Below are 27,254 nucleotides of genomic sequence, written 5' to 3' on the forward strand. Positions count from 1 at the left end.
CGGGGGACCGTGGCTTGGGGATGAAGGGGAGGGCTGTGAACAAGAGGGATTTGGGGGCCAACGGTGGGCTCTGACAACGAAGGAGGGTCCCGAGGTGGCAGGAGGCTCGCTCTACATGCAGTGTCACGAGGGGCTGAATCCCGGTTTTGTTGACGTACCCACATTGGCAAAAGGTCCCTGGTTCTGTCACATTCCTTCCAGAAAGCAAAATACAGGCTTGCAAGCTTCTCTAGCTCTTGTGTCCTTTTATCCAAGCGCTACTTTTGTCAAGAACTGTTTTGTTGTTCATGCTAGTTCATGCATAAAGATCTGCCGCGGGCAGTCTGCGCAGTGGAAAAAGCACCTGGTTCGGCAGGAGCTAGGTAACAGCTATATACCAAAGTTTTTGCACGGCTCTGCGGGTCGAGATTCGATGCTGTGCTGTGTTTTTGGGGACGTTCCTATTGAATATCCACGTTTTTGACCAGATGTTGCAAGCGTGTTGCCGTCCTCCTCTCCCTCCGTGTGGTTTGCCACCAGTTTGGTGGGGGGATGCCCGCATCCACCCGGTGCCAGGCAATACAGAGAGGTCCACGGGGGGGTTCAGGACAGCTCAGGGATCGTTGTTTTGGGGACAGGCTCTCAGTTTGCCATCACCTTCTCAAGTCTGCAGTCGCGCTGCCTCCCCCCGTCGCCGTTTCTGCTTGTAAATGAGATTCCCGGATTGGAAAATGCAAACGATCTGCTGAAAGCAGCCCGCAGGCTAAAATATGTATTCCTGGCAGCTGTGCCACCCTCATTTGATGGTGGCGCTTCTGCAGGCAGTACGAGGCGCCGTCCCCAGAGCCGCGTTCGAGGCGGCTGCGGCCATCTCCAGGAGTTGGACTCGATGAGCCCTATGGGGCCCTTCCAACTCGGGATGTGATTCTGTGATCTCAGGCCTTCGCCGCTGTGATTGCTTCGCTGCACTTCCTGGCATCTTCAAATATGATTTAAACATGAAGGTCTATTCTCGCACCCTATTAATTATGCATCCGTGTGTAATTTTAAAGGGAAAGGGAAAGCTGTGAGTCTATCGCAGGTTTTGTTCTGGGTGCTCTCTTGGGGACTCCGCTTCCCGCGCCCGCAATTTGCCTTCGGTTTGCTCGCAGACTTAGCAGTGGAATTCAGGCCACTTAGGTAATTGGTTTGGATCAGTTCAATAAACTTCAGTTTTTGCACAAAAAAATAAAAAAGAAAAAGTGTCCTGAGCTTTGAACTTCCTTGCTCCCTGAAGCAAAATGATTCCCTCTGTCTCACCCGTGCACCTCTGGGAAAGGGCGAGCTGCCGAGGCTTTTTGATCTGATAAATGATGTGGGATCCTGGAATAAACCCTCACCAGGGCGTCCTCCTCGGGCTGAGTCCCACGAAATGGGGATGCCACGTGGCTGAGCACTGCCTGCCTCGTCCTTTACCACTTGCTTTTCTCAAGGCTGGCCGTGGGATGGAATTTTCTCTGGAAAATAAATCGATAGCAGCTTGCTCGGCTCCCGACGTGCTCAGCACCGCAGGATGCGAGCATCCCCTGCCCAAAGAAAATCGCCTAGAAGGGAAAGTCTTCCCCAAAGAGGCAGTGAAACCTAACCAAACTTCATCAGTGTAGACTTGCCCAGGACAAACAGGACCAGAAGATTAAACTGCAAAAGGAGCAGAGGGAAACCTGCCGGCACTGGTTTTTCTCTGTCTTACAAACCAGGATTAGAGTCACTGGGTTTTCCTTTGGCTAACTTAAAATGTGGATGGGAGGGAAGGGAAGAGCCAGGGTGCACGGAGCGGCAGGCTGGAAGTAATCTAGGGAATATCAGAGCCCTAAAGGCACTGCTGGTCTAGAAAAGGAAAAATAATAATAATAAAATGAAAGCTTCCTGCTGGCAAGGCCATGTTTGGGGGATGAAGAGGAAGCGAAGTGTGGGATTTGCTGCGGCAGTGGTGCTGGAGGGAGGATTTGGCTAAGCTGGCCTTTCCAAGGAAGGGGTAAGCTACCTGTTTTTTTCCATTGAGTTTCAAAGCTTGGGGACGTGGAAATGTGCCTGGGCTTTGTTTTTTTGTTTGTTTGTGGTTTTTTTTTGTGTGTGTGTGAACCAAATTAAATCACCGGGGATCTTCTCGCAGGCTCCAGCTCAGGCTGCTCTGCTCCCCGCGGCGCAGCTGGAGGCTCGCAGCCCGCACGGAGCTGGCAGGTGTGTGACAGGTCCTCAGCTCAGCCGTGCCTCGGTTTTGTCCCTCGAGGTAGATGCGGATCAAGCAAAACCCAGGTCCTGCGGAGCCGTGCAGCCGCTGGAGGTGGAGGGAAGGGGAGACGGAGCGAGAACATCCTTGGTTGATGTGGGGGCTTACCCACGAGCCGCGCAGCCCAGAGGCAGGGAAAAGCCCTGTGAAAATTGCAGTTTTTATGGGGGAACCAGGGCTAAGGCTCACAGCAGTGCCCCACTGAAATAACCCCTTTGGCTCAAATAAAATCCAAGTCGGTCCCTGCCAAGCAGGTGGGAGTGAGAGCAGCCACGACACCCTCTCATCCTCTCCAGCACCCTTGGGGAGCACCTACGGACGCACTGGGAGGCTTTTCCTCTCCCACCTGTAAAAGCAGACGTGTGTTGTGCTTGAGAAACCGGAGCAAGACTTTGGTGGAAAAGTAAGAGCATTGAAGCTTTGGGGGCACTGCCTGTGAATGGTGCTCTAAGCCTCGCACTGTTAATGCTAATCCTGTAACACTATATAGAGGGCTTTTTTTTTTTCCCTTCACTTACACAAAGGAGGAAGGGGCTCAATTCTTTGAGTTTTTTTTTTCTCTCTCTTTTTTTTTTTCTTTTTCCTTTAGCAAAAGGCAATGCTGAGCAGAGCAGCCGCAAGCCCAGCTCCGGCTAGCTGACATTTCCACCTGCACCCACCTGAGGGGTGAGCATTTGGGGAAGAAAGCGGCTCCTCTCCCTCTCCAGGCCAGAATCTGATCTCCAGATTAGCCCGCTGGTTATCAATAGAGGCACCGCTCGTGATTTGCAACTCTACACTCCTCCAGCCCCAAACCAGCATTGACGAAAAGGGACTTTTCAATTGCCAGAGCAAGGGGACTGAGACATCGCTCCACTCGTCGGCAATAATTGGCAAAAGAGCAGCGGCATGCGTTCTGCGTTGACCTAAGCCTTCTCCCTGTTCTACCAAGATCGGTCTAATATTTCAGACCTCCTTGCTCCTCTCGCCTACGAAGCAGGTTGGTAATTTTTTTCCATACCTAAAAAAAAATAATAAATAAATCGTATTTTTGTATAGGGCACGTTAAGTGATATCTTTATGTGGCACCCAAGCGGTGCTGGGCTTGCTCTTGTTCTCGGGCTGCTCTAGTCCCTGCTAGTCCTGCCTGCTCTTTGCTAACAACCCCACAGCGACTGGGATTTGCCACCTCTCTAACATCCTCTTTCTTGCTTTCTGCCTTACGAAGTAGGGAATATGGTGAAGCTTTTCCTTGGGGGAATGAGTTTTTCTAGGAGCTAGGTTGTGAGCAGCAGATTGTGGCCGTGAGCGGTGCCCTGAGCAGTGGGGCAGGGAGAAACTCCCTTCACATGGGGCTTTGAGCTTCCCAAAGCCATGTCCCCTGCTGTATCCCTGGGCTTTATGTGTGAATAATCAGAACTAGCCACATCTGTTGCTCCCTGTTGGTTATAGGAATAAATCCCATGGGTGAGCCTGCAGAGATGCTGTGTTTCATGGCCATCGTGGCCATGCAATTGCAGCTTATGGGCCATATGAAGGGAAACTGATCCTGCCTGGTGTAGGCAGGCTGCACGTGAGGTTTAGGTGTAGTTTGAAGCCACTCATCTACTCCTGCACACACACGCTGGGAGCAGTCGATACCTTCCTGCGAGCTGTGCCCGAGCCGTGCCTACGTGCAGCGAGCGAAAGCGACGGGCGAAGAAATCAAAGCAGGTGTTTTAGCGATACCTTCGATTGGATTAATAATGACGAACAAATTGCATTAGGCACGGAAGGAATTAAAGCTGGCACAGGGCTTCGCTTCCCGTTTCCCAGCCTCGTGTCTGCTCCTGTCTCGCTCATTGATTCCTGTACAGCAAGAGGTGCCCAGCTGTGTAAATGTTTGTGTTTCCTTCATTCCAGCCCGAGGTGTTGGGGATCGCTGTGCCAGCAGCCACCCCGGGGTCCTGGTGGGGCCGTGGCCCAAGGCTCCCCCCTGGGGGGCAGGAATTGCTTCCGAACCATGGGGACACACCGGGCTCTTGGCAACTTCCCGACACCTCCTGAAATTAGCAGCTCTTCCATGTGGTTATGGGCTTGTCGTGACATACCCGAAGGGCGATCTCCCATTAGCACCAGGGAGGTCTCGTTATGGCCCTTAACGAAGGAGGCATCTCGGGTCTGCTCGGTGGGCAAGAGACCCGCAGCTCTGCACCACCCGAGCATCCCCCCGGCGCCTGGTTGGGGATGGGATTTCCCAGGGGAGTGATGCGTGTCTTCCTTTCTTTCTGCCCTTTAGGATGAACAAACGATCGTTTCTCGGGACCTGGGTGGCCCTGCTGGTGATGACCGTGCGGCACCAAGGTTAGTACCGCTCCCTGGCTGAGAGGGGAAAGCTTCAGAGCAGTGCCGTGCCCTGGGACCACGAAATACGGTGATTTTCACCCTGAAAATTCCCCTTCCCTTGGTTGGAGCAAGTGCAAGGGTGGATTTAGCATTTCCCTGGGGCAGAGGGCTGGCAGGTTTGAAGGGTGATGGCCACGCGGGGAGATCTGTGTGCCCCTGTGGGTGAGCACCGGCGCCGGATCTGCAGCAGGGACAGGGTGCGTGGCGGAGACGGATCTCCCGCCTGTGCAAATGGCCCTCGCCTCATTGAGAGCAATGAAGCACAGGGAGTTTAGGCTAAATGAGGAGCCGGCGTGCTGCTCTGAATACGAAGTCAGCAGCAAAGCCGACGGGTACCCGGGCCTCGCTGAGCACTTTATGTATGGGTGCGTAGATCGGGGGGAGGTCTGTGTGCGCACACAGGGTGCGTTGGAGAGGTTGCAGCAGTCTTGCTAGTGCTACAGAATAAAGTATGAAGAATTTCTTACGACCAGCCAATGCCACCTAAGGAGTCAATCAATGAGCAGCAGCAAAATGTCAGGGTTTGCTCGTAGCCAGGTTTTCCCTTGGGCGCCTGCTGGGGACGAGCAGGAGCAGAGGTGCCCATAGCCTGGTGGGGTCTCAGGGGCATCTGCAGCAGCTCCTGCCCAGTTCTCACAGCTTTGTGTGAGGAGGAGGTTTGGAAAATCAGGCTGGAAGGGTCCTGGTGACCTGCCTGGGGTCGGTAGGAGCCCTGAGCTGTGGTCTGATAGGGTGGTGAAAAGCGCAGGAGCAGCTCCCCAGTCTCATGGGGTGATTAATTTTGGTTACGTGTTAATTTAAAGAAGGGCAAGCTGAGTTGCTACGGACTGGAAAAGCCACGTTAGGTTGGTATAGTGGCAGATTTGCACCCCGTGGCCAGTGCTGGGCGTGGGGCTGACCCCAGGATCTCCAGGATGGAAACAGGGAGCCGGGAAATCCTGAAGCCGTTCCCCAAGCCGGCGGCTGAGGTGCTGTGGGGCTGAGCTTGTCGGGCACAAGCTGGAGCTCTGCGTCCTCAGGCGGAAAATGAGGCCGACTGGTTCAGCCATGAGAAACGCCACCCAGGCAAAAATCATTATCGGCGGGGCCCAGCGGTGCTCGGCGAGGCGCCGTGCCGCATGCAAAGCGCCGCGGTGCTGCACCAGCGCTGCTGAGGGAGCCAGCCCTGGGAAGTTTGTGCTGAGCTCCCTGTTTAGAGAAGAAGTCAAATCTGCGTCTGGGAGCTCTGCCTCGGCTGTAATAACCCGTCAGTTGTGTAGCAGCTGTGAAATGACTGGCTTTACAGGCTGCCAGCGAGGAGCTTTTGGATATATCTGTGAAACCAGGCTCGCGGACGCTGTCAAATGTCGCCTCCCTTTATGTCTGGCGGGGCACTTGGGTTGTGTGTGTGTTTTTTTTAAGGATGCAGCCAGGTCAGAAAAGGCTTCCCCTTGTTTCCATCCCCCTTAAGGCTGGGTTGGAGACACGAAGAGGGGTCAGCCGGTGATGCTGGCTGGGCAGCCTTGAGGAGGATGCTTGAAGAGAGCATCCCGGCCCCATCCAGCAAGCTGTCTGCAGCTGGAGGCCTCCAAGGGGCACAGGTTGGGACCTAGGAAATAAAAGCATGTCCCGAATCGAGGTAAACAGAGCCGTGATTGTTCAGAGCCCGGTGGCTCCCAACAGCTGTGATCGAATGTCACGAGGGCTGCGCGCTGCTCTTCTACATCAAAGAGGGGAGGAGGGGGAGGAAAGGGCACAAAGTCCCTGTTTGCTGGGTGAGGAGCCACACTGGTAGGCAGCTGACAAAAACAGGGGATGAAATGATGGCAGAGACCTGGCAGGGGCTGCAGCGGAGAAGGACACGTGCCCTGGGGACAGAAGTGTCTGCTTGTGACGAGAGCTGATTGGAAAATGGATTTTAGTCTGGTAGAAAGCAGCAGGCTTGTGCTGCCACACATCAAAAGCATCTCCTAAAATGTTTCCAGGAGAGGCAGTTACGCTCACCAGCAGAGCCTTTTAGCAGGAAACCTGCCCGTGCCAAGAAGGGCACTGCCCCTGGTGCTCCAGCCCTGCTTTGGGGGCATGGGCAGGAGGAGCGTGGCCATGGGGTTGCCTGGCTCTCAGTTGGTCTCTCTGAGCACAGCATGGAGCAGCACCTCCGGCACATCTTGGGGAGAGCGGGGCTGTTGTGGGTGCTGTAGCGATGTGAAGCTGAAGCACAGGCTTGGGCACAGTCATGGAGAAAGCAAAACGTGCTGCTGGGAGCTGTAAGCGCGGCTGGTGGTGGCTTGGCCCCAAAGGACCCTTGGGCGATGCTCTCTCTCCTGCCCCTGCCATCGGGGGCAGGCAAAGCCACGGTCCCCACCGTGCCCTCTCCAAAAAGTCAGGACTTAGCCATAAGGACTCCCTCCTCTCTCTCCTCGCAGCTCACGCCATGGCAAGCCTGTATCCCTTCTGGCACAACGACACGAGGACTCCCAAAGTCGATGATGGAAGCTCTCCCGAGATCAAGCTCTCCATCCCGTTCATCTTTTTCGGAGCCCCGTACAGAAGCGTTTATGTAAGCGGAGCAGCAGACCTTCCTTTTATTCTTTTCCTAGCCATTAGCTGCTGCATTTTAAACGCGCTCTCGCTGTCGTCAGGAATGGGAAGATTTATTAGCACCCACCTGACAAGTTCTTAGATTTCATGAACTGATAGGTTTTATGATTAAGAAAGTCAAAGGTATAGTTAATGGGCTAATGTTCAAGGGGAAGGAATATAAAAGGCAATAAATTGTCTTTGTAGGTGATTAAATGGTACAGCAAAGCTCAGGGCTTGACACAAGGAACATTATTCCTGTTACATGACAAGAAACAAGAACACGCAGAGACCCACAAGGAAAAAAGAGGTGGTGGTTTGGCCGCACGTGGAGGTGCCCACGATAAGGGCAGGCTGCTGCTGTTTGCAAGCGATGGAGCAGCAAGATCCTGGCAGAGGGAAAAGGGGCTCCTGCAGGCGGTGCTCGGGATGGTGAAGCTGGGCAGTTTTTGTAGGCTTTTCAGGGTTTTGTCCTGCCTGGGGCTTCCTGCATGCAGCCATTGTGACCGTGCTGGCCTCCACCAGTAGGGTGTATGTGCCTTGATCATAGAATCACAGAACGAGAGTCATGAAGGTTGGAAAAGCCCTCCAAGATCATCATCTGGTCCAACCTTTCCCTACCACCAATGTCACCACTGACCCTGTCCCTAAGCACCGTGTCCAGCCTTTCCTTGAACAACCCCAGGGATGGGGACTCCACCACCTCCCTGGGCAACCTGTCCCTATGCCTGACTGCTCTTTCAGAGAAGAAATATCTCCTCATTTCCAACCTGAGCCTCTCTTGGTACAATTTAAGGCCATTCCCTCTTGTTTAGGACTTCTCATGGGCTGCCGTTCCCATAAACCATCCCCCTCCAAAATGCTCACCCCACGTTTTCTGATGCCCCAGCAGCTTGCTGCTAGGGCTTTCTCCAATCCCCTTGTCCTCTTTACAGGTCAACAACAACGGCGTGATCTCCTTCAACGCCCTGGTCAGCCAGTTCACCCCGGAGGCCTTCCCCCTGACGGACGGCCGGGCCTTCGTCGCGCCCTTTTGGGCAGACGTGCACAACGGCATCCGCGGGGAGATCTACTACAGGGAGAGCACGGACCCCGGGCTGCTGAGGAGAGCCTCCAAAGACATCCGCAAGCACTTCAAGGACATGTCCTCTTTCTCTGCCACCTGGATCTTCATCGTCACCTGGGAGGAGGTCACTTTCTACGGAGGGAGCAGCACGACGCCGGTAGGAGCAATCGGCCGTGTGCCTCGCTGGGTGGTGTTAGATGGTTGTGCATCCATCTGTGTACAAATATATACCGGGGTGTAAGGCTGGGTAGGTCGCTTTGTTCTCCTGTAGCTGGGCACCAGGCTCCTGTCCTTCTGTCTACGAGCCCTGCTCAGTGCTTGCAGAGCTCCAGGGACAGCATCGGCTGGCAGGCAGAGTGCCAAGACACGGCTCTGACGCCGCTGAGGATCATTCAGCCTCAATCATATTGTGGCTGTGCAGATGCCAGCCTCCCTCCGTGCCTTGAGCGCAGTGGTAATGCTGAGATATTTTTGTGGACGGGCACCTTGGACTAAAAGCCTTTGTGCAGGAGCCCAGGTTCTGCTCCAAATGGTGGTGGCTCTTGTTGTGGCACAGCGCTAATTCAAGGGGGCAGCGAGGGCATCGGGTGTAAGGGAGGGGACAGCTGCTCTGAAAACCTGTGCTTGAAACAGAAAGGGGAAACTCAGAGGGGCTGCTGGCTGCTCTGTGCTGACAGCTGACCCCTCCAGACTGACCAGAGCCACACGTGGATTTTGGCTGTGGTCTCTATTTCCATAAGGGTGCGAGTCCCATCGTTGAGGATAGCGATGGTGCTGAGATGTTTTTGCAGACATGAAAGGCTTGCAAACTGCTGCGAGCAGCTGGCACTGGGGGATCTGTGCCACTGGCAGGACCTCACAGGAGGCTGGGGTGCAGACAGCAAGTAAGATCTGTTTCCCAGACTGTTGTTTGGGAAAGTAATTTTTAGTATTTGTGTGCATTCTGCGAGTGCCAGAAGTTTGCCGCTTCTGTCTCGAGGAGTTGGCTCTGCTAAACAATTCAGCTCTTTTCCATTTGTTAGAGAGGCTCAAAATTTAATGCATATTTGTTGCCAGTCCTGGCAGCACTTGCAGAAAAAAAAAAAAACACACACATATATATATTTGCAGACAGCAAGCAATATAGAGGTTCGTGTATTGCCCGAGGAATTACATTTGCAACACAATGCAATTTACTTTGTTATAGAGCAGTCTTCCCACTCGGTAGCGGCCAAGGCTCGGGGTTGGCACGTGGAATAGCACAATGCAACTTAAGCAGGAAATTCATCGCAGTGCAGAATCGCTGCAGAAAACAATTTTGCGAATGTGGCCTTGGGGATGCTGCAGTTGCAGTCTCTCGGTGACTCCGGAGCAAATGGGTTTGGTTTACAAGAGCTTTATTTATTTATTTATTTATTTTTTCCATAGGGTTAGGGTGCTCAATGCATTTCTGTCCACAAGTGGCAGACTGGGAAGTTTCTGTGGTTGGTGAACGTATTCCTAATGAGGAATATTGGAGATCTGCAACCTCCTGGGGCCAAAAGAAAAGGGTCTGCCCCTCTTGGTGCCACAGCAGCTGTTGCAGAGGCAGAGTATGCTCCAGCTTGGAGTAACGTGCTGTCTCTGCTGGAAAGCAATCACAGACCTCCAGGCAGGATGAGGAGGTGATGGGAGGCAGAAAACTGCTCTGTCTCACCATGCTGGGGACATTCTGGGCATGCTGTGGTCCGCAGCCTGCAGTGAGAGTCCCAAGGGCTGCCCACAGCCCAGGTGGGCAAAGAAAGACATTTTTCTGGACATCAGGTCCAGAGGGAGACCTCTGTAAGAGGTGCAGTGCATGCTTTGTCCCCTGCTGAGATTGTGATTTGGAATGGATCCATCATGTTTCCATCACCCCTGGAATGATGATCCATCACCCCGAGTATTTTGTGATTCTCTGATCTTCCCATGGGTGAATCCTGCCTCTGGATTTACATGGATACCTGCAGGTATCCCCTCCATGCAACTGCAAAATGAAGAGCTCAGTTTTATGCTGCCCTTGCTGGCCATGCTCTTCCTGTACAGGGCTTGCAGTTTTTTTGAATTTATTGGAGTGTTTGGGGCTGGAAATGCAGAGTCATTTCAACCAGCAGATTTAGCAGGTAGCGATAGGATGTGGCAGCCAGGCAAAACACAATCCACACGGCTGCCTTGGCTGTAACGCACCGGTAGCGTTGTGGAATATGGATGCAGCAGGGAACTGGGTAAGAAAACACGTCAAGGAAGAAAGCTAAGGCAGGGTAATGGAAGATAACAGGTCACAGCAGCCTGAGCCCTGCTGACGGCTTGTTTTCCACAAACTCATTCTCTTGCTGCCATCTATTGGCATTGAACTGGATTGGAGACAGCACTGCTGCCTTCCCAGATGGAAGGGCTGGTGGGGATGGGGGCAGCTGGAGTCACAGCACCGAGAGGCAGCGTGTTCAGGTCCCATTCTGCTCCTGATCCCAGTCCCTGCCATGCTCCTGCAGCTCTCCCAGGCAAGGGATGAGCGTGGCAGAAGGGCATCAGGAGAAAAGCCACCTCACCTTGTGACTCTGTTGATGTTTTCCCCAGGTGAACACTTTTCAAGCTGTGCTGATCACCGATGGGGTGTCGTCCTTTGCCATATTTAACTACCAGGAAATCAGCTGGACCACGGGGACGGCCAGTGGAGGGGACCCCCTGACCGGGCTCGGCGGGGTGATGGCCCAGGTGAGGCTCTGGGTCCCATGTCCTCAGCTCTCCCCAGCTCTTTGATAGTTGCCCACAGCTTCCCTGATGTAATTTTTTTGCATAGATTTATACCTACATAAAAATATAAACATAGATCTGTACTGCTTGTAGTGCTTGTGGAGATTTTCACTCACATCCAAACTACCTGAAAACTGAGATTCCTGAAAAAAACGCTTTGAGATGAAAGACAGCATACTCAGGATTTATTGCAAGCAGAGAGGTGCAGAAATGCAGCCTTGTTTTCCTGCGAGGAGGATGGATGTGTGATGGATTTTTTTCTCTCTCTGTGTTAGGCTGGCTTCAACGGTGGAAACCTCACCAACTTCTTCAGCATCCCAGGCTCCAGAACCCCAGACATAGTCAATATAGAGGAAACGACCAACGTTAATGTGCCTGGGCGCTGGGCTTTCAAAATAGATGGCAGAGAAATAGATCCGGCCAACGGATGCAGCCTGAGAGGTAAGAGAGAAATAGCAATGCCTTTTTACAACTTTTGGGGTGCAGAATGGCAAAAGGTCATGGGGACAGAGAGGTTTGTCATTTGTCTCTGCGTGGGCATGTCTTGTCCAACTCTGGTGCATCCCTACGTGCTGACTCTTGCACGGCTGGAGAATGAGCTCACAACGCATGTTTTTGGCCAATTCTCAGTGTGGATGAGACCTGACTTGGAAGCTCTGAGAAAAACGAGAGGGGCCCATAAAGCTTTGGGAGGCTTCAACCACCAGTGAACAAAGCTGTCGCCAGTGCTTGCTTGGTTTCACTCCCGTGGTTTCGTCAGCAAGGCGTTGCTAAAAGCCTCCATTTCTGCTGCCTGGACGCACACAGTCCAGGGCTGATGGGGCTCGAGGGGTTCTCAGGAATCAAACAACACCTGGAGGTTGTCTCGATTAATTGCTGCAGTGCTGATGGAGATGTGAGAAATACTTTTTCTTAGATGGGGTTTTCTGTGAGACTGTTTTATTCATGAGAAAGACCTGGGGACGGCTGTGCCCTCTTGTCCCTGGGATGGGGAAGCTGACAGTGTGGTCCCATTTCCCTTGTTTCTGTGGTGTTTTTTTGGGGACGTGATAAATTCCATGCCCCTGCACCAACTGCAGTGTCTGTGCATGCGTCACTGGTGGCATGGAGGTGTAAAGGGATTAAATGAGACATCATGGGGTCTGTGCTATGGAGAGATCACTGCATTGCCCTTTGACAAACAAAGCTGTCAGGAGCACCCGCTGTACTCCTGGAGTCTGTGTAACGAAGGAGTTGTCACTTTCTGCTGGATGCTGGAGATGTCACAGCTCTGGGCTGCCCTGCTTCCTTATGGCCTGGTTTAGGATTGTTCCAAAGACGATCTGGATGACCCAAAGGCTCTTGCAGCCCCAGAATGGTTTTGGGTTCACCGATCCTAAAATTCCAGTTTGCTGCAATCACATGCAGCAGGATGGTTGGTGCAGGAGCCGTTGCGAGCAGATCTCACTTAAGGAGATGTTCGTCACAGGGAACTGTAAAACAGCATTTTTTTGTAGCAGGCGGGGAAGAGAACAAAAAGTTTAGGAGAGGTAAAGCAGAGGCAGCGTGCACGGTGCAATCCGCGTGAAGGAGAGGTGTGAAAGACAGCCATATGGAGGGGAGGAAGCTCACACGGGTGTCTGCCACCCTTACTCTGCCATCTCACGTCTGCCGGCTGGGGGATCGCTCATCGGATCCGACGTGTGGGGTGGAAGTTACTTACCAGCAGCTCCTTGGTCTCCTAACACTATGAGCTTTTTTGGACTGGGACTGAATTGCTTCTGGTAACAGTGGAAGGACTCAAACCCAGGAGAAATAGCCCACCAATTGGCCAGCCCACATGGTGCCCACACCGACTGCTGCACTTCGGTGTGGGAAGGTCTCAAAAAGGATGCAGGGCGCACTGCAAGCTCAGCTGTGATAGCATTGCTTTGCCAGCAGTGTGCAAAAAGCGGCTGAGAAGCCCGGCAGCACGTCTCTATGTGGGCATGTGACCTGCAGACCTCTCTGTAGGACCCGTAGCCTTGTCTGAGGAATTCATGTTTTGATGTAACCATGCCTCCAACTGTGTTTGAGGTTCCTCCGTTAAGAAAAGTGATGCAGCACATTGTTTTTTTTTTCCTTTTTCTTTCATGCAATTTTAGGACAGTTTCTCCGTCAAGGGGAAATCTTCTGGGACAACTCAAACTGCACCACCAAGTGCCGCTGCCTGGACTTCAACAATGAGATCTTCTGCCAGGAGGTGGCTTGCGGCCCCTTTGAAGAGTGCGAACCGAAGATCAAGTTCTTCCAGTGCGTGCCGGTGGAGAGCAGCACCTGCGTGGTGTTCGGAGATCCGCACTACCACACCTTCGACGGCTTCCTCTTTCACTTCCAGGGTTCCTGCTCCTACCTCCTCGCCAGGCAGTGCTGGCCAGGCTCCCAGCTGCCCTACTTCAACGTGGAGGCCAAGAACGAGAACCGAGGCGGCTCCTCCGTCTCCTGGCTGAGGGACATTTTTGTGGAGGTCTACTCACACAAGATCGTCCTCCCCAAGGGCAGCTTTGGGAAAGCAAAGGTAAGAGCCTCATTGAATGGGGTGAACTTGGTGGGTTGGGTCCTCCAAGGTGATGGTGGGACTGTGCTGGCAGCCCCAAGACCGTGGGATGGTGCTTCTTGGCTCTGTGTGTCCCTTGGGGTGGAAAGCCCTGGTGGCAAAGCCATGGGTCAACAGAGGCCTGAAGCTTACTGATGGCTGGCTGACCTTCTGCACCCGTCTGTAAACACAGGGTTGTACTGCTCCCATCTGAAACCTCTTGCTATTTCATGCAATGTCTCAGTCATGCGGTTGTGTTCCTGCAGGTGGATGACTTGGTGGTGTCCTTACCCATCTCCCTGGAGCTGGGAGCAATAAAAGTCTACCAAAGTGGCTTGTCCACAGCTCTGGAGACCGATTTTGGCTTACTAGTGACTTACGATGGGCAACACTATGCCTCCGTCTCCGTTCCTGGCACGTACATCAACAGCACGTGCGGTCTCTGTGGGAATTACAACAAAGACCCCGAGGACGACATCCTGCGCTCGGACGGGAGGTTGGCCGTGTCCGTGCCGGAGCTGGGCGAGAGCTGGCGAGTGCCTCACCCCGAGAGAAAGTGCTCACCCGGCTGCGTGGAGAACTGCAGCATCTGTGATGCCACCACCGAGTCCTTGTATTTCTCCCCCGAATATTGTGGCTTCATCAACAAGAGCGGCGGGCCGCTGTGGGAGTGTGGTGCCGTGGTGGACCCCACCGCCTTCGTCCACAGCTGCGTCTACGACCTGTGCAGCGCGCGGGATAACGGCACCGGGCTGTGCCAAGCCGTGCAGGCGTACGCCGCGGTGTGCCAAGCCCTGGGCATCCCGGTGGGAGAGTGGCGCACCCAGGCGGGATGCGGTAAGTGTCGGGGTGCTTGTTCTGGGAGTGCTTGTGGGTGCCTACCTTCATAACTAGGAGATAATCTTGATGGGAGGAAATCTCAGCGGGAGATAATCCCGATGGGAAATAATCTCAATGGGAGATAATCTAGATGGGAGGAAGGATGAGGAGGGAGTTGCTCAAGGCAGAGTGGGTCTGGGAAAAGCCAATCGATCCCAACCCTCTGTGGTGTGAGAGTCTCGTGATAGCAAAAGGGTAGAAAAGGTCAGGCAGAAGTTGGCTGCTGTGATGTTGGAGGCTGGACTGGAGTGCAGGCTGGCTGGCAGCACACTGCTCAGCACACCCACCTCTTTTGGCATTAAATTGCTGCAGGAGGCTTGACCGTGCTGGGACTATTTTGGAGAAGCTTTTGCTTGCATTAAGGGAATAGGGAAGGCACAGGAGAGAAATGGCAAGGCCAAGTCTACTGTAAAGTGATGTCCCTGGGTCATTTCACACTGCCACTGCCGTGGGTCAATAGGAACGAGGTCTGTGGCCCCAAACCATGTGGTAACGTGCTCCTCCTGTTGTTTGTGTCCCCTCTGCACCCACAGCAGAGGCCGTGCAGTGCCCGGAGCACAGCCACTACTCGGTGTGTGCCAGCAGCTGCCCTGCCTCCTGCTCGGACCTGACGGCCCCACTGTCCTGCACCTCCCCATGTGCTGAGGGCTGCGAGTGCGACGAGGGCCACGTCCTCAGCGCCGACCGCTGCATCCCCGTGCATAAGTGTGGCTGCGATGTGGACGGCCGGTACTACGCCGTCGGGGAGTCTTTTTGGGCCACGGCGGACTGCACGGTGGAATGCCAGTGCGAGGATGGTGGGGAGGCCAAGTGCTTCAACATCACCTGCCCCGAAGGAGAGGTCTGCACTATAGAGAACGGCTACCGGGGCTGCTACCCCAAGCGGGAGAGCCTGTGCCTGGTGGGGCAGAACCAGGTGCTGCAGACGTTTGACGGCGTCGCCTTCCCCTACCCGCTGGAGCACTCCTACACGCTGCTCAAAACCTGTGCGGAGAGGCCGGACTTCATCGAGGTGGACATCAGCCAAAAGAAGCCAGGATACGTTCCCAACGGGCTGCGTGTCGTGCGGATCCAGGTGGTTGGCCAAGAGGTGAAGGTCGGAGGAACCAGCCTGTCAGAGGTCAAGGTAAAGGTGCCACCGAGGGTTGGGGTGGGAGGTGGTGGCTTGTGCCATGGCACCATGTCCCCTTGGGGATGCTGTAGGTTCACGGCCTTGGACTGCTCCTCAATGTCAGGACCATCACAAGTGCCAAAGTCCATCCACTCTCTCCAAAGTGAGAGGCAGAAGGACTGGGATCGTGTCTTCTCATGGTCCTTGCCCCATAGACTTTCCATCCGTGTCCCTGGGTGGGTAGAGGCAGAAGGCAGCAGGTACTCACTGAGATGCTGTTCTCATGACACAGCCCATGCAAACCACATCAAAGAGCTAACAAGGCTGGGGGCAAGCAGAAAATAAAATTAGCACCCATATGTTGCAAGCTCTTGGATTTTGATTAACAGCACAGTTGCCAGCAGAGCTGGTGGCTATAATGTTGTTATGGTCGACAAAATGGCTGTGGAAAAGAAGGAATATCCCTACTCAAAGGTCTCTGTGCCTTTTGCATCCCAACCTTACTTGTTGGAACTCCATATTGCAGCTGAGGTTTTGCTCTTTGTTGTGCTGAGCCAGGAAGGCCACAGGAGAGCAGGTGGGATGCTGTTCTGTTGGGCACTGTTAAATGGAGCAATGGGTGGAGCAAATGGGTCCTGGCCTTCAAGTACTGAGCCTGGGTCAGGAAGCGTTTAGTATTCTCATCACGGTGCAGCCAGCAGATGGGAATGTTGTGCAAAGTCACATCACCCTTACTGACACATTGTGATCCGCTTATTATTTGCAGGTGAATGGTTACGACGTGGAACTGCCATATTTCCACCCTTCTGGCCGCCTGGAGATCTACCGTAACGACAACGGCACCGTGACGGAGGCAGAGGGACTGCTGAGCATCGGCTACTACAACTCGGGGCTCCTGGAGATCCGCCTCTCCACCGCCTACTTCAACTGTACCGGGGGCTTGTGTGGCTTCTTCAACGGCAACAGCAGCGACGAGTTCTGCCTGCCCAAGGGCAAGTGCACGGACAACCTGGAGCTCTTCCTGGAGAGCTGGACCACGTTCGACGAGATCTGCAACGGGGAGTGCGGGGACCTCCTCAAGGCGTGCAACAACGACTCGGAGCTGCTCAAGTCCTACAGGAGCCGCTCCAGCTGCGGGATCATCAACGACCCCACCAACAGCTCCTTCCTGGAGTGTCACAGCGTGGTCAACGTCTCGGCCTACTACAGGACGTGTCTCTTCCGCCTGTGCCAGAGCGGAGGCAACCAGTCGGAGCTGTGCGACGCCGTGGCGCGCTACGCTGGTGCCTGCAAGAACGCCGAGGTGGATGTGGGCCAGTGGAGGAGCCACAGCTTTTGCCGTGAGTCTGGGAAAATTTTTAATTATCTGGGGCATTTTTAAGTATCCTCAACACCTTGGGAAGGTCTGTTTCTCAGGAGTTTGTGGGTGTAAAGAAGTAGACTGCATTTTTTTTTTTTTTATTGGGCCACCAGAAATTACAGCCTCTCTTCCCCAACGTTGTGCACATTGTGCATACCCCTTGGTGGTGTTCCTCCATAGAGTAGATGGAAAACCCTCAACAGCAGACCAACTGGTGGAAGAGAGGCTTGGACCTGGCTGGTTTTCAGGAGCTCTACAGCACCCCAGCACTTAGGGCAGCATGAGAAGTCTGAAATCATGTGAATGAATGGGGCAGAATTGCCTGAACTCTGGCAATCTGGGGCAGTTTTCCCACTCGCTTACCTAGAAGTCAAGCAAAGATCGGCATGAAAGAGCTTTGTCTGTTGGAGATGTCCTCTGCTACAGAGGCTGATGTGTGCAAAGTGCTCTCCTGGGGAGCACATAGAAAGGAAAGAGGTGGTGAGCATAGCTGCTAGCACACTGCATCTCCCATATTTTTCATCTGTGGGCAGCATTTCCCATAGCAGCGTGGTAGCAAAGCCCAGTCCTGGAGCTCTTACCAGGGTCATCAAGCCAGAAGGTGACCGGTGTGTGTTAGAACCACAATGCCTTTTGGACCCGAAGATGAGGACCTGCCACCCTGTGGACCGATGGCAGTTTCTAAGCAGTCTCTTTGCCTGCAGAGGCAGATTTCCCAATTAAGCAATTTCATGGTGGCATTTCAGGAGATGTGAGGAGCTTTACGACGTGGTGTAGGAGCATTCCAGAGCCGCAGATGGCGGCTGACAGTACTGTAAGCCATCACCGGAGGATAATTCGAATAAGGCGTATTTTTAGCTGTCACTATAAACTTGCCATTGATGGGAAAACATTCATAATTCAGCAGCAAATGTGAAAAATCCCCAGCATGGCAGCACACAGTCAGTGGGATGCCTCCATTATGGAGGTTTTGGAGAGGCATCCATTTGGGAAGGCGGCACGTCCTCTGGGTTAGCAGGAGGAGGTTTCACTTGGCACGTGTCTCCAATGTGAGGAGGGTGATGGCAGTGAGGAAAAGGGGTCACAAAGGGGATGGGAAGACCAGGTGTTTGGGAGGGTGCTGGGACAGCTTCCCCTCTTGCTTTTTTTTTTTGCAAATGGGTCGCAGCTCACCCCGTGTCCACATTTCTCTCTACTCACACACTCTGTCCAACACCCCCAGCCCTCGCATGCCCTGAAAACAGCCACTTTGAGGAGTGCATGAGCTGCGTGGAGACCTGCGAGACGCTGGCCACGGGCCCCGTCTGCACGGACACCTGCACAGAGGGCTGCCAGTGCGACGAGGGCTTCGCCCTCCGCGGCTCCCGCTGCGTTCCCCGCGGCGAGTGCGGCTGCAACTTCGAGGGCCGTCAGCTGGCCACCAACCAGACCTTCTGGATGGACATCTCCTGCCACTTCCTCTGCTACTGCAACGGCTCGGACAACAGCGTGTACTGCGAGAACGTCTCCTGCAAGGACGACGAGTACTGCTTGGAGGAGAATGGCCTCTACTACTGCCATGTCCGCACGGACGCCTCCTGCATCGTCTCCGGCTACGGGCACTACCTGACGTTTGACGGCTACTCTTTCGACTTCCAGAGCAGCTGCGCCCTCGTCCTGTGCACCACCATCTCCCGGCCACGGGCTGAGAGGTCGGACACTTTCCCCACCTTCACCGTCACGGCCAAGAATGAGGACCGGGACACCTCCCTGGCCCTGTGGGTGAAGCAAGTGGAAGTGGAGGTCTTCAACTACAACATCGTCATCCACCGCGCCTACAAATACACTGTGATGGTGAGCAGGGGCCATGAGGGGCAAGGAGTGGTGGTGGGTGCAGCATCTACGAGGGGTTATTTCTTCCTCCCACCCCCCTAGGTGGTTCCCTGTGCACCGTTCGTTGTGTATCAGTAGATTTTCCAGGTTCAGGAAGGGCAAATCTTGGAATATTTGTCCCTAGACCACCACTTGGCACAGCTTTTGGAGGGGGCTTCCTTTTTGGCTGCCACGTTTTGGAGGCTGGCTCTAGGCTGATTGTTTCAGCAGCACCTCGGTGTCCTGCTGCAGAAGGTTTGAGCATCCCAGCTCACCAACCACCTCCTTTCCTTCCCCGCAGATCAACAACGAGCGTCTCTATCTGCCCCTGAAGCTGGGCCAGGGCAAAGTGAACATCTTCGCCTTCGGCTTCCACATCGTGGTCGAGACTGACTTTGGGCTGAAGGTGGTGTACGACTGGAAGACCTTCCTCTCCGTCACCATCCCACGCAGCTTCCAGAACCTGACCTACGGCCTCTGCGGCCGCTACAACGGCAACCCTGAGGATGACTTGGTGGCCGCGGGTGGCATGCCAGCGTTCGGTGTCACCGACTTCGTCCAGAGCTGGGCAAAGCGGGACACCTTCTGCCGGGTGGGCTGCGGTGACCGCTGCCCTGCTTGTGGGAAGGTGGAAGGCTTCTGGAAGCCCCAGCAGCTCTGCAGTCTCATCCCCAGCCAAAGCGGCGTCTTTGCCAAGTGCCACAGCAAGATCAGCCCCGGCTTCTTCTACAAGAACTGCCTCTTCGACACGTGTGTTGACGGGGGGGCCATGCAAACGGCCTGTGGCTGGCTGCAGAATTACGCCAGCACGTGCCAAACGCAGGGCATCGCCGTCACCGGCTGGAGGAACTTCACCTCGTGCTGTAAGTGCCACCCTGCTAAGTGCCATGGGACCAGGAAAGGGCAGGCTGATGCCCAGCTTCCATCCCCATCCATCCCCATCCCCACCAACGTCAAGGGAGGAGTTCAGGAAGAAGCTTTCAGCCAAGTATGCAGTGCTGATGCTTGTTTTTTGCGTTGGTGGGGCTGAAGGTCAGCAATTGAGCAGTTTTCCCTTAAAGCAGCCCATACAGGCACAGCAGCGGGTTGCCATCCCCACCTTATTAGCCATCTCTAAGTCCTCAGTGTGATCACTAGCATACAGAAGAGAGAAATTGTGAGCCCAAGGTCTGCACAGGCATCTCAATGTCACACTTGTCATTGTGTCAGAGGTGATCTGGAGCACCTTGGGGCCACAGCCTCGCCCCATGGCCTGTCCCATGCAGCAGAGCCATGGGAACTGAGAGCTCGTTCCCCTGGCACTTGGGGCATCAGCACCTGGGGTTCCCTTGTTTCCACCCTGCAGTCCTAAAGCAGCAAGCGTCCATCCAGTCCTTGCCAGGGTTGGATCTGTCCCCATGTGCTCCGTCCTCTGGGTGTAGTTTTGAACCGTGTGTGGCACAGCAGGAGCAGGGATAGAAAAGGTGAAGCCTCAGGTTTGGGAGGCATCATCCATCCTGCTGTTGTTCCCCAGGAATTTTATTAGTGAGACTCGCAGCCAGGAGTACATGTTTGCTCTAATGAAGCCTCTCACTGTAGTCAATAAGATTACAGCACAACGTCCAATTAAGCTCCTGAGGATGGGCTCCGTGAGTCTCCCTGGCAGCAGCTCTATCTGGCAAATCAGCTGGGAAGTAATTGTCACTGCTAACAAGACTGAAAATTAAATTTATGTTGTTCTTCCTCCTAACGAACAACCTCCTGGCTCCAGAGGCTCCCACAGGGCAGGGGCCGTGAGCTGTCACCCTGTGTGTCCTGCCCAAAAGCACCCCAGTGAACTGGTGGCATCTTTGGGTGCACAGCAGCCCCTAGGCTTTGAGGTCTGATGGATAAGGATCAAAGGCCAGCTGGTAGCAGCACGTCCCCTGGCATGTGTACCCAGGCAGAGGGCATGGGAGCTCCATATGCGGGCTGGGGACCCCCAAGAGCTCTGTGGGCACCGCTGTCCTCCAGCCCCAGGGTCAGCAGGAGCCAGTGCCAGAGGATTTGTGCGCTCCCCGTGAGATGCTGGCTGGCAGCCGGTGATGTAAAGAGCTTGTAGGAGACCTCAGTTTTCTCCAAGGAGCTAATCTGCACCCCTCGTGTTCTCCCTGCACGTCGCAGCCGTCAGCTGTCCCCCCAACAGCCACTACGAGAGCTGCGTGTCCCTGTGCCAGCCGCGCTGTGCCGCCATCCGGCTCAAGAGCGACTGCAGCCACTACTGCGTGGAGGGCTGCCAGTGCGACCCCGGCTACGTCCTGAACGGCAAGAGCTGCATCCTGCCCCAGAACTGCGGCTGCTACTCTGATGGAAAATACTACGAGGTACGTTGGGAACATCCTTCTCACCATGCTGTCTCCCAGCCCCTGTGTGACATCCCTTGAGGTGTCGCGATGTGTCTGGTCACTGTGGTGTGTGGGGCAGGTGTCTAAAGGAGACGAGCAGGGATCTCACAAGCAGCATGTGCTGACATTTCCAGCTCAGTGTGAATCAATACGAGCTGAAAAAAAAAGGGCAGGAGGTGCCAGGGGGCACAGGGAGACAGAGAAGAGGGATGTCATCCCTGGCATGCCACTTATCCTTCTGTCCTGCAAAATCATTGTGTGGCTGTTAAGTGAGGGCAATTTGGGTGTCCTGCAGGGAATGGGTGGTAGGAAAGGAGTCTGGTGACCAGGGATGCTGCCTTTAGTTGGTGTCAGAGTCCAATACTTTATGGCAACGTTCTTCTAGGGATTGCAAGCGAAGTGGGTTTACTGTTTCTTATGAAATCTACTTGTTTGTAGCTATTAGATATTACTGGAGATTGTGTGGAATTATCATGATGCTGTAAGCACCACAGCACAGTTGGGTCCCAAAGGAACTGTGCTGTGCCTTTTTGGTCTCTGGTCAGTCACTGTCATGGTGCGGGGTGATCCCTGTCCCCGAGGAGAAATAAGGGTCTCAAAGCCAGCATGAGGCCATTGCCATCCTCAGAATTTACCTTGCTGGTTGTTCTATTTGTCTGTTTTACACCGGGACCCTTTGGTCCTCTGCATGTGGATAAGCACAGCCCTACTAATAGTAGCTGTGGTCACTTCCTTAGTGTGCGGGACCACAGCTGTGTAGAATGATGCTGAGATGGTTGGCAGGCTCATTTTGCTGGTGGCATTGCTCACATTTTGTGTTCCTTTTTTTTTTTTTTTTTTTTTTGTGTTATGGTGAAACTGCTCTGCACAGAGTGTCTTTGCCAAGCCGAGCACACCTCTGTGTGCTTTTACCCCATTATTGTCCTATGGGGTGCTTGGTGGACCGGATTTTGGCAGGCAGGGCATGAGAAAGGGACAAGGAGGTATTTACAGTGCTGGGCACAAGGCAGATGAGGTCACCGTGGCAGTGGAAACGTGCAGTGTCCTCCTGCTTGCAGGTAGCAGAGATTTTGGCAGCTGTGCACAAGCATTCAGTGTGTCATCACCAGATTTCCTGCTCTGTGAGGCAGAGGGAAGTAAAACCGGGCTGAGCATCCACGGAGGGTCAGGCGGGGGTCCCTGTCCCTCCCCAGGCGTGACCCGTTTGTCTTTCAGCCCAAGCAGCTCTTCTGGAACGGGGACTGCACGCGGCGGTGCCGCTGCTTCCGACGGAACCTGATCCAGTGCGACCCGCGGCACTGCAAATCGGACGAGGAGTGCGCCTCGCGCAACGGCGTCCGTGGCTGCTTCAGCACCCGCAGCTCCTTCTGCCTGGCGGCGGGCGGCGGCGTCTTCCGCACCTTCGACGGCGCCTTCCTCCGCTTCCCCGCCAACTGCGCCTTCGTGCTCTCCACCATCTGCCAGAAGCTGCCCGACTTCTCCTTCCAGCTCATCATCAACTTCGACAAGTGGTCCTCGCCCAACCTCACCGTCATCTCCCCCGTGTACTTCTACATCAACGAGGAGCAGATCCTCATCAATGATAGGAACACCGTCAAGGTGAGGTCTCGATGAGGTTTGGGCCACGGGGGACTAGCTCCTGAGTGAAGGGGCCAGGCACCCATGCCCATCGATGAAGAAGGGCAGTGTACCTGTCCCCATGTGTGACCAAAAGGCCACGCAGGTCACTGGTAGCAGTGGTACCAGCAGCTCCTTGCAAGGGATGTGACTGCTGTCCATAGGGCTTGGAAAAGTGATGCCAGCCAGGAGGAGAGGGATGACAGGAGGCAAAGGTTGTCCCTGTCTTTCCATCCTCCTGCATGCGGGGAGGTGCAGCTGTTGTTTAATTGCTGGGGGGCGCAGGCCTGGTCTTTTAGGGTAGGAGAACTCTGTATGTGGCTGTCTCGGTGGGAGAGGAGCCCCAGCTAGAGCCTCTGCATGCTTGTAGGGCTTACACACTTCAGCCTTATGCAAGCATCTAAGGGTAACAGGGGTTGAGTGAGATCTGTTGGGAGAAGGACAAGGTGAAGGAGAAGGCCCAACAACCCCAGCTCAAGCAGAGGCATCATGTTTTCCTGTTTGGGATACTGGGAAGCATTTGCAGAGATACCTGTGGGTGGCCAATGCTCCCGTCTGGCAACAGACAGAACAGGAGGGACGTCAGCCTGACATCCTCTCCCACACCAGGTGAATGGCAGCCACGTGAGCATCCCCTTCGTCACGGGGCTTTCCACCAAGATCTACAGCCAGGAAGGCTTCCTGGTCATCGACTCCGGCCCCGACATCCAGATCCGCTACAACGGCTTCAACGTCATCAAGATCACCATCGGCGAGCGGCTGCAGAACAAGGTGTGCGGCCTCTGCGGCAACTTCAACGGCGACCCGGCGGACGACTACGCCACGCTGCGGGGCAAACCCGTGGTCAGCAGCGTGCTGCTGGCGCAGAGCTGGAAGACCAATGGCATGCAGAAGAGGTGAGGCATCCCCACCGGGCACGGGAGGGAGCGGGGCCAAGCGCATCGCGAGTCCCCCCTGCGACGTGTCCGGTGCCCGCAGCTGCAACGAGCTGCAGTACTCCCAGTACGCCGCGTCCTGCGACAACGTCCGCATCCAGAAGCTGCAGAGCGACAGCTACTGCCTGAAGCTGACCGACATGAAAGGCTTCTTCCAGCCCTGCTACGGCCTCCTGGACCCGCTGCCCTTCTACGAGTCCTGCTTTCTGGACGGCTGCTACAACCACAAGAAGGTGCAGCTGTGCGGCTCGCTGGCCGCCTACGGCGAGGCGTGCCGCACCTTCAGCATCCTGGGCACCGAGTGGATCGAGAAGGAGAATTGCTGTAAGAGAGACGGGGTCCTCTGGGATCCCACGGGGGCATCCCATATGGCGCCCATCCTGTGGCCTGAGGATAAAGGTCCCGCTCGCGGTGCTTCTCGTGCTGTTTAGCAGGAGTGGTGGAAGACCCCTGCGCGGGCGCCGACTGCCCCAACCGGAGCTGCGAGCTGGACGACGGCGGGGAGCTGTGTGGCTGCGTCGAGCCCCCACCCTACGGGAACAGTGAGCACGTCTGCACCAGCAGGGGGAGAAGGGATGGCTGGGGTAGGGTCTGGGTGTGCCATGTCCTTTCTGGTGGTCCCGTAACCCTTCTTCTGCCCTAGACACCCACGACATCATCGACGCGGAGGTGACCTGCAAAGCCGCCCAGATGGAGGTGTCCATCTCCAAGTGCAAGCTCTTCCAGCTGGGCTTCGAGCGTGAGGGTGTGCGAGTCAACGACCGCCACTGCCCCGGCATCGAGGGCGAGGACTTCATCTCCTTCCAGATCAACAACACCAAGGGCAACTGCGGCAACCTGGTGCAGGTGGGATGGGGCAAGGAGCCAGGGTGACTTCTCTCAGAGTTTTTGGTCTGAGATCTCATTGTCCAGCTGACTTGTGTCCTAGCCTGGAGGATTAGGAGGAGGAAGAGGAGTTGTTGGGAGGCTCAGGAACCTGTGAGGTCCCTGAGGTCTTTGGGGTCAGGGAGGAAGGGGTGGTCTGAGCTGGTGACACTGGAATTGCGGGGTATGGATGCTCCCTAGGGGAAGGTACTGCAGCGGTACACAAACCTTTGGGGCCAGAGGTGGTGTTTTATAGAGATGGAGAGCCCCTGTGGTCACACCGCGATGCTGAGGAACCCATCGGGAGCAGGAGGTCAGAGACGATCAGTCTCAAGGGGTGCCGTTTGCTCCCTCCCGCAGTCTAACAGCACACACATTGTGTACAAGAACACGGTGTGGATCGAAAGCGCCAACAACACGGGCAACATCATCACCCGGGACCGGACCATCAACGTGGAGTTCTCCTGTGCCTACGAGCTGGACATCAAGATCTCCCTGGACTCGGTCGTGCGGCCGATGCTAAGGTCAGAGCAGGGGGAGTGATGCCACCCCTCCTGGGTGTGCACGTGCAGCAAGGTGATGAGGTGTGAGTAATCCTTTTGGTAGGTCCAAGCCTGTTCTGGTTTCTTGTCGTTAGCGTGATTAACCTGACCGTGCCGACGCAGGAAGGGAGCTTCACGACCAAGATGGCCCTGTACAAGAACTCCTCCTACAAGCACCCGTACCGGCAGGGGGAAGTCGTGCTGACCACGCGGGATGTGCTCTACGTGGGGGTCTTCGTGGTCGGGGCCGACTCCAACCACCTGATCCTGATGCTGAACAAGTGCTACGCGACCCCCTCGCGGGACAGCAACGACAAGCTGCGCTACTTCATCATCGAGGGAGGGTAAGGGAACTGGAAGGGTAAGAGAAAACGTGTGGGCTGTGATAAAGGCAGCGTAAAAGGTAAAGCCCAAGCTGTGCTGAATCAGAACAAAATCAGCAGTTCGTTCACAACATCCCTTCAGCAGGCAGACGTTCAGTCATTTCCAGGAAAGCCGGGCTCCATCGTGTGCAGTGGCTATTTGGGAAAACAAATGCTGCAAGGAGAACGTCCTCCCCTCCTTGTCCATCTCTCCCCCAGCATTTATTGCTCAGCACGGTGCCACACGGGACGGGATAGCTCTTTGGCCAGTTGGGGTCACTGTCCTGTCCAGCCAGGGCCAAAATATCAGCCCAGGCTTGGTTATAAATGGAAAGCATCGTGCCAGAGGAGATACTATGACGATGGTTAGCTCTCTATCAGCCAAAACCTATACATATTGTAGGGATGAGTTATGCCGACAAGTGGGTCCCATGATGCTCCCATGGGTACAATGGGACCAAAGAGCACTGCTACAGCACCTGGGCAAGAGGTCTTAGAGGGTGAGGGGAGCGTAAAGTCCCTTCAGAGAGAGTCCTGATAGCAGGAGCACCACGGCAAGCGTCTGTACCTTGCACAGGTGCCAAAACATGAAGGACAACACCATCGGCATAGAGGAGAACGGGGTGTCCCTGACCTGTCGCTTCCATGTCACCGTCTTCAAGTTCATTGGGGACTACGACGAAGTCCACCTGCACTGCGCCGTCTCGCTCTGCGACTCAGAGAAATACTCCTGCAAGATAGTAAGTGGGGCAGGCACCGAGGGCTGGCTTGGAGAGGCGGGTCGGGACTTTTCTGCAGCTCTGGAAGGACACCATGGGCATGGCTTATGTGTTGTTCAAGAGGTGACCAGAGATCGAGGAGGAAGCTGGGAGGACCATACCTCCCTCTGGGTGCGGGGAGGAGAGCTCTGCCATGGGCAGGTTGTCCATAACCTGAGCTTTGGCTGCATTGGGTGTCTTTTTGGGACCTGGGTTGGTCAGAGGGGGCTCGGACAGGGGCTGAGAGTGATGGATGTACCCCCTGTCCCTGCCCAGAACTGCCCCCAGCACCGGCGGTCAGCCAGCGCCTTCGCCCAGGAGGCCCACGAGCAGATCCTCTCGGTGGGACCCATTCGGAGGAAGCGTAAGTGCATGTGGCCAGGGGAAGGGCACGGCGTGGGGGTGTCCACCTCCCACCGGGACCTCTGTGGCACGAGGTGATGGCAGTGTCCCAGGGGAGAGCGAAAACCCCGGTAGGACTTCTCGCTGCAGGAGGGAATGGGGGTCCTAGTGGCCAAAGCGGGGGCTGCTTGGGGTCCAGCAGCATCGCCCCCACCCGATTCCACGTGTTTTTGCCCCCAGGATCAGACTGGTGCGAGGACAACGGCGGCTGCGAGCAGATCTGCACGAGCCGAGCGGACGGGCCGCTGTGCAGCTGCGTGACGGGGACACTGCAAGGGGACGGCAAGAGCTGCAGGGGCAAGTCCTGAGGGTCTGGGGGGAGATGGGTGGGGGGGGTCTGCTCTGAGACAGAGCAGCAGCGTGAGGAAGGTGGCATTTCATAGCGGGACAGCGACGAGGCTCGGGCTGTGGCTAGAGCATCAAGGTCAGTGGTGATGTGTGCTGGTGGCGGCCTCTTGGCTAAGAGGTGGAGCATCCAGAGGGTCAGTTTGGCACAATCATCTCAGGGGATGTGTGCTGTGTCCGTGCAAGGCTCCCAGCTCACGGTCTCCTTCTTGTCTTAACAGCCTCCAGCTCTTCGGGGGATGCCCGAGCCCGAGCGAGCCTTGTGGTGGTGGCACAGCTGTGGCTGTGGCTGTGCGTGGCTCCGCGGGACCCGACCTCGTAGG

At 55.1% G+C, this 27,254-nt stretch overlaps 1 protein-coding gene across 1 annotated transcript; it reads left to right on the forward strand.

Moving 5' to 3' along the window:
* Positions 1-4,506: 4,506 nt before the first annotated feature.
* On the forward strand, positions 4,507-27,253 carry TECTA (tectorin alpha; the record flags this gene model as incomplete). The annotated part of the gene is made up of 23 exons (XM_084301427.1): positions 4,507-4,570; positions 7,018-7,151; positions 8,107-8,394; positions 10,812-10,949; positions 11,264-11,429; positions 13,112-13,524; positions 13,809-14,379; positions 14,955-15,547; positions 16,299-16,872; positions 18,115-18,725; positions 19,045-19,606; positions 20,886-21,085; positions 22,322-22,705; positions 23,333-23,619; positions 23,702-23,982; positions 24,090-24,200; positions 24,302-24,504; positions 24,883-25,046; positions 25,160-25,408; positions 26,004-26,166; positions 26,461-26,548; positions 26,767-26,883; positions 27,153-27,253. 23 exons carry the CDS (start codon positions 4,507-4,509, stop codon positions 27,251-27,253), a joined length of 6,462 nt encoding a protein of 2,153 aa, XP_084157553.1.
* Position 27,254: the final 1 nt, after the last annotated feature.

The sequence above is a fragment of the Netta rufina genome, assembly GCF_964035555.1.
Source record: "Netta rufina genome assembly, chromosome: 25".
Taxonomy (NCBI): Eukaryota; Metazoa; Chordata; class Aves; order Anseriformes; family Anatidae; genus Netta; species Netta rufina.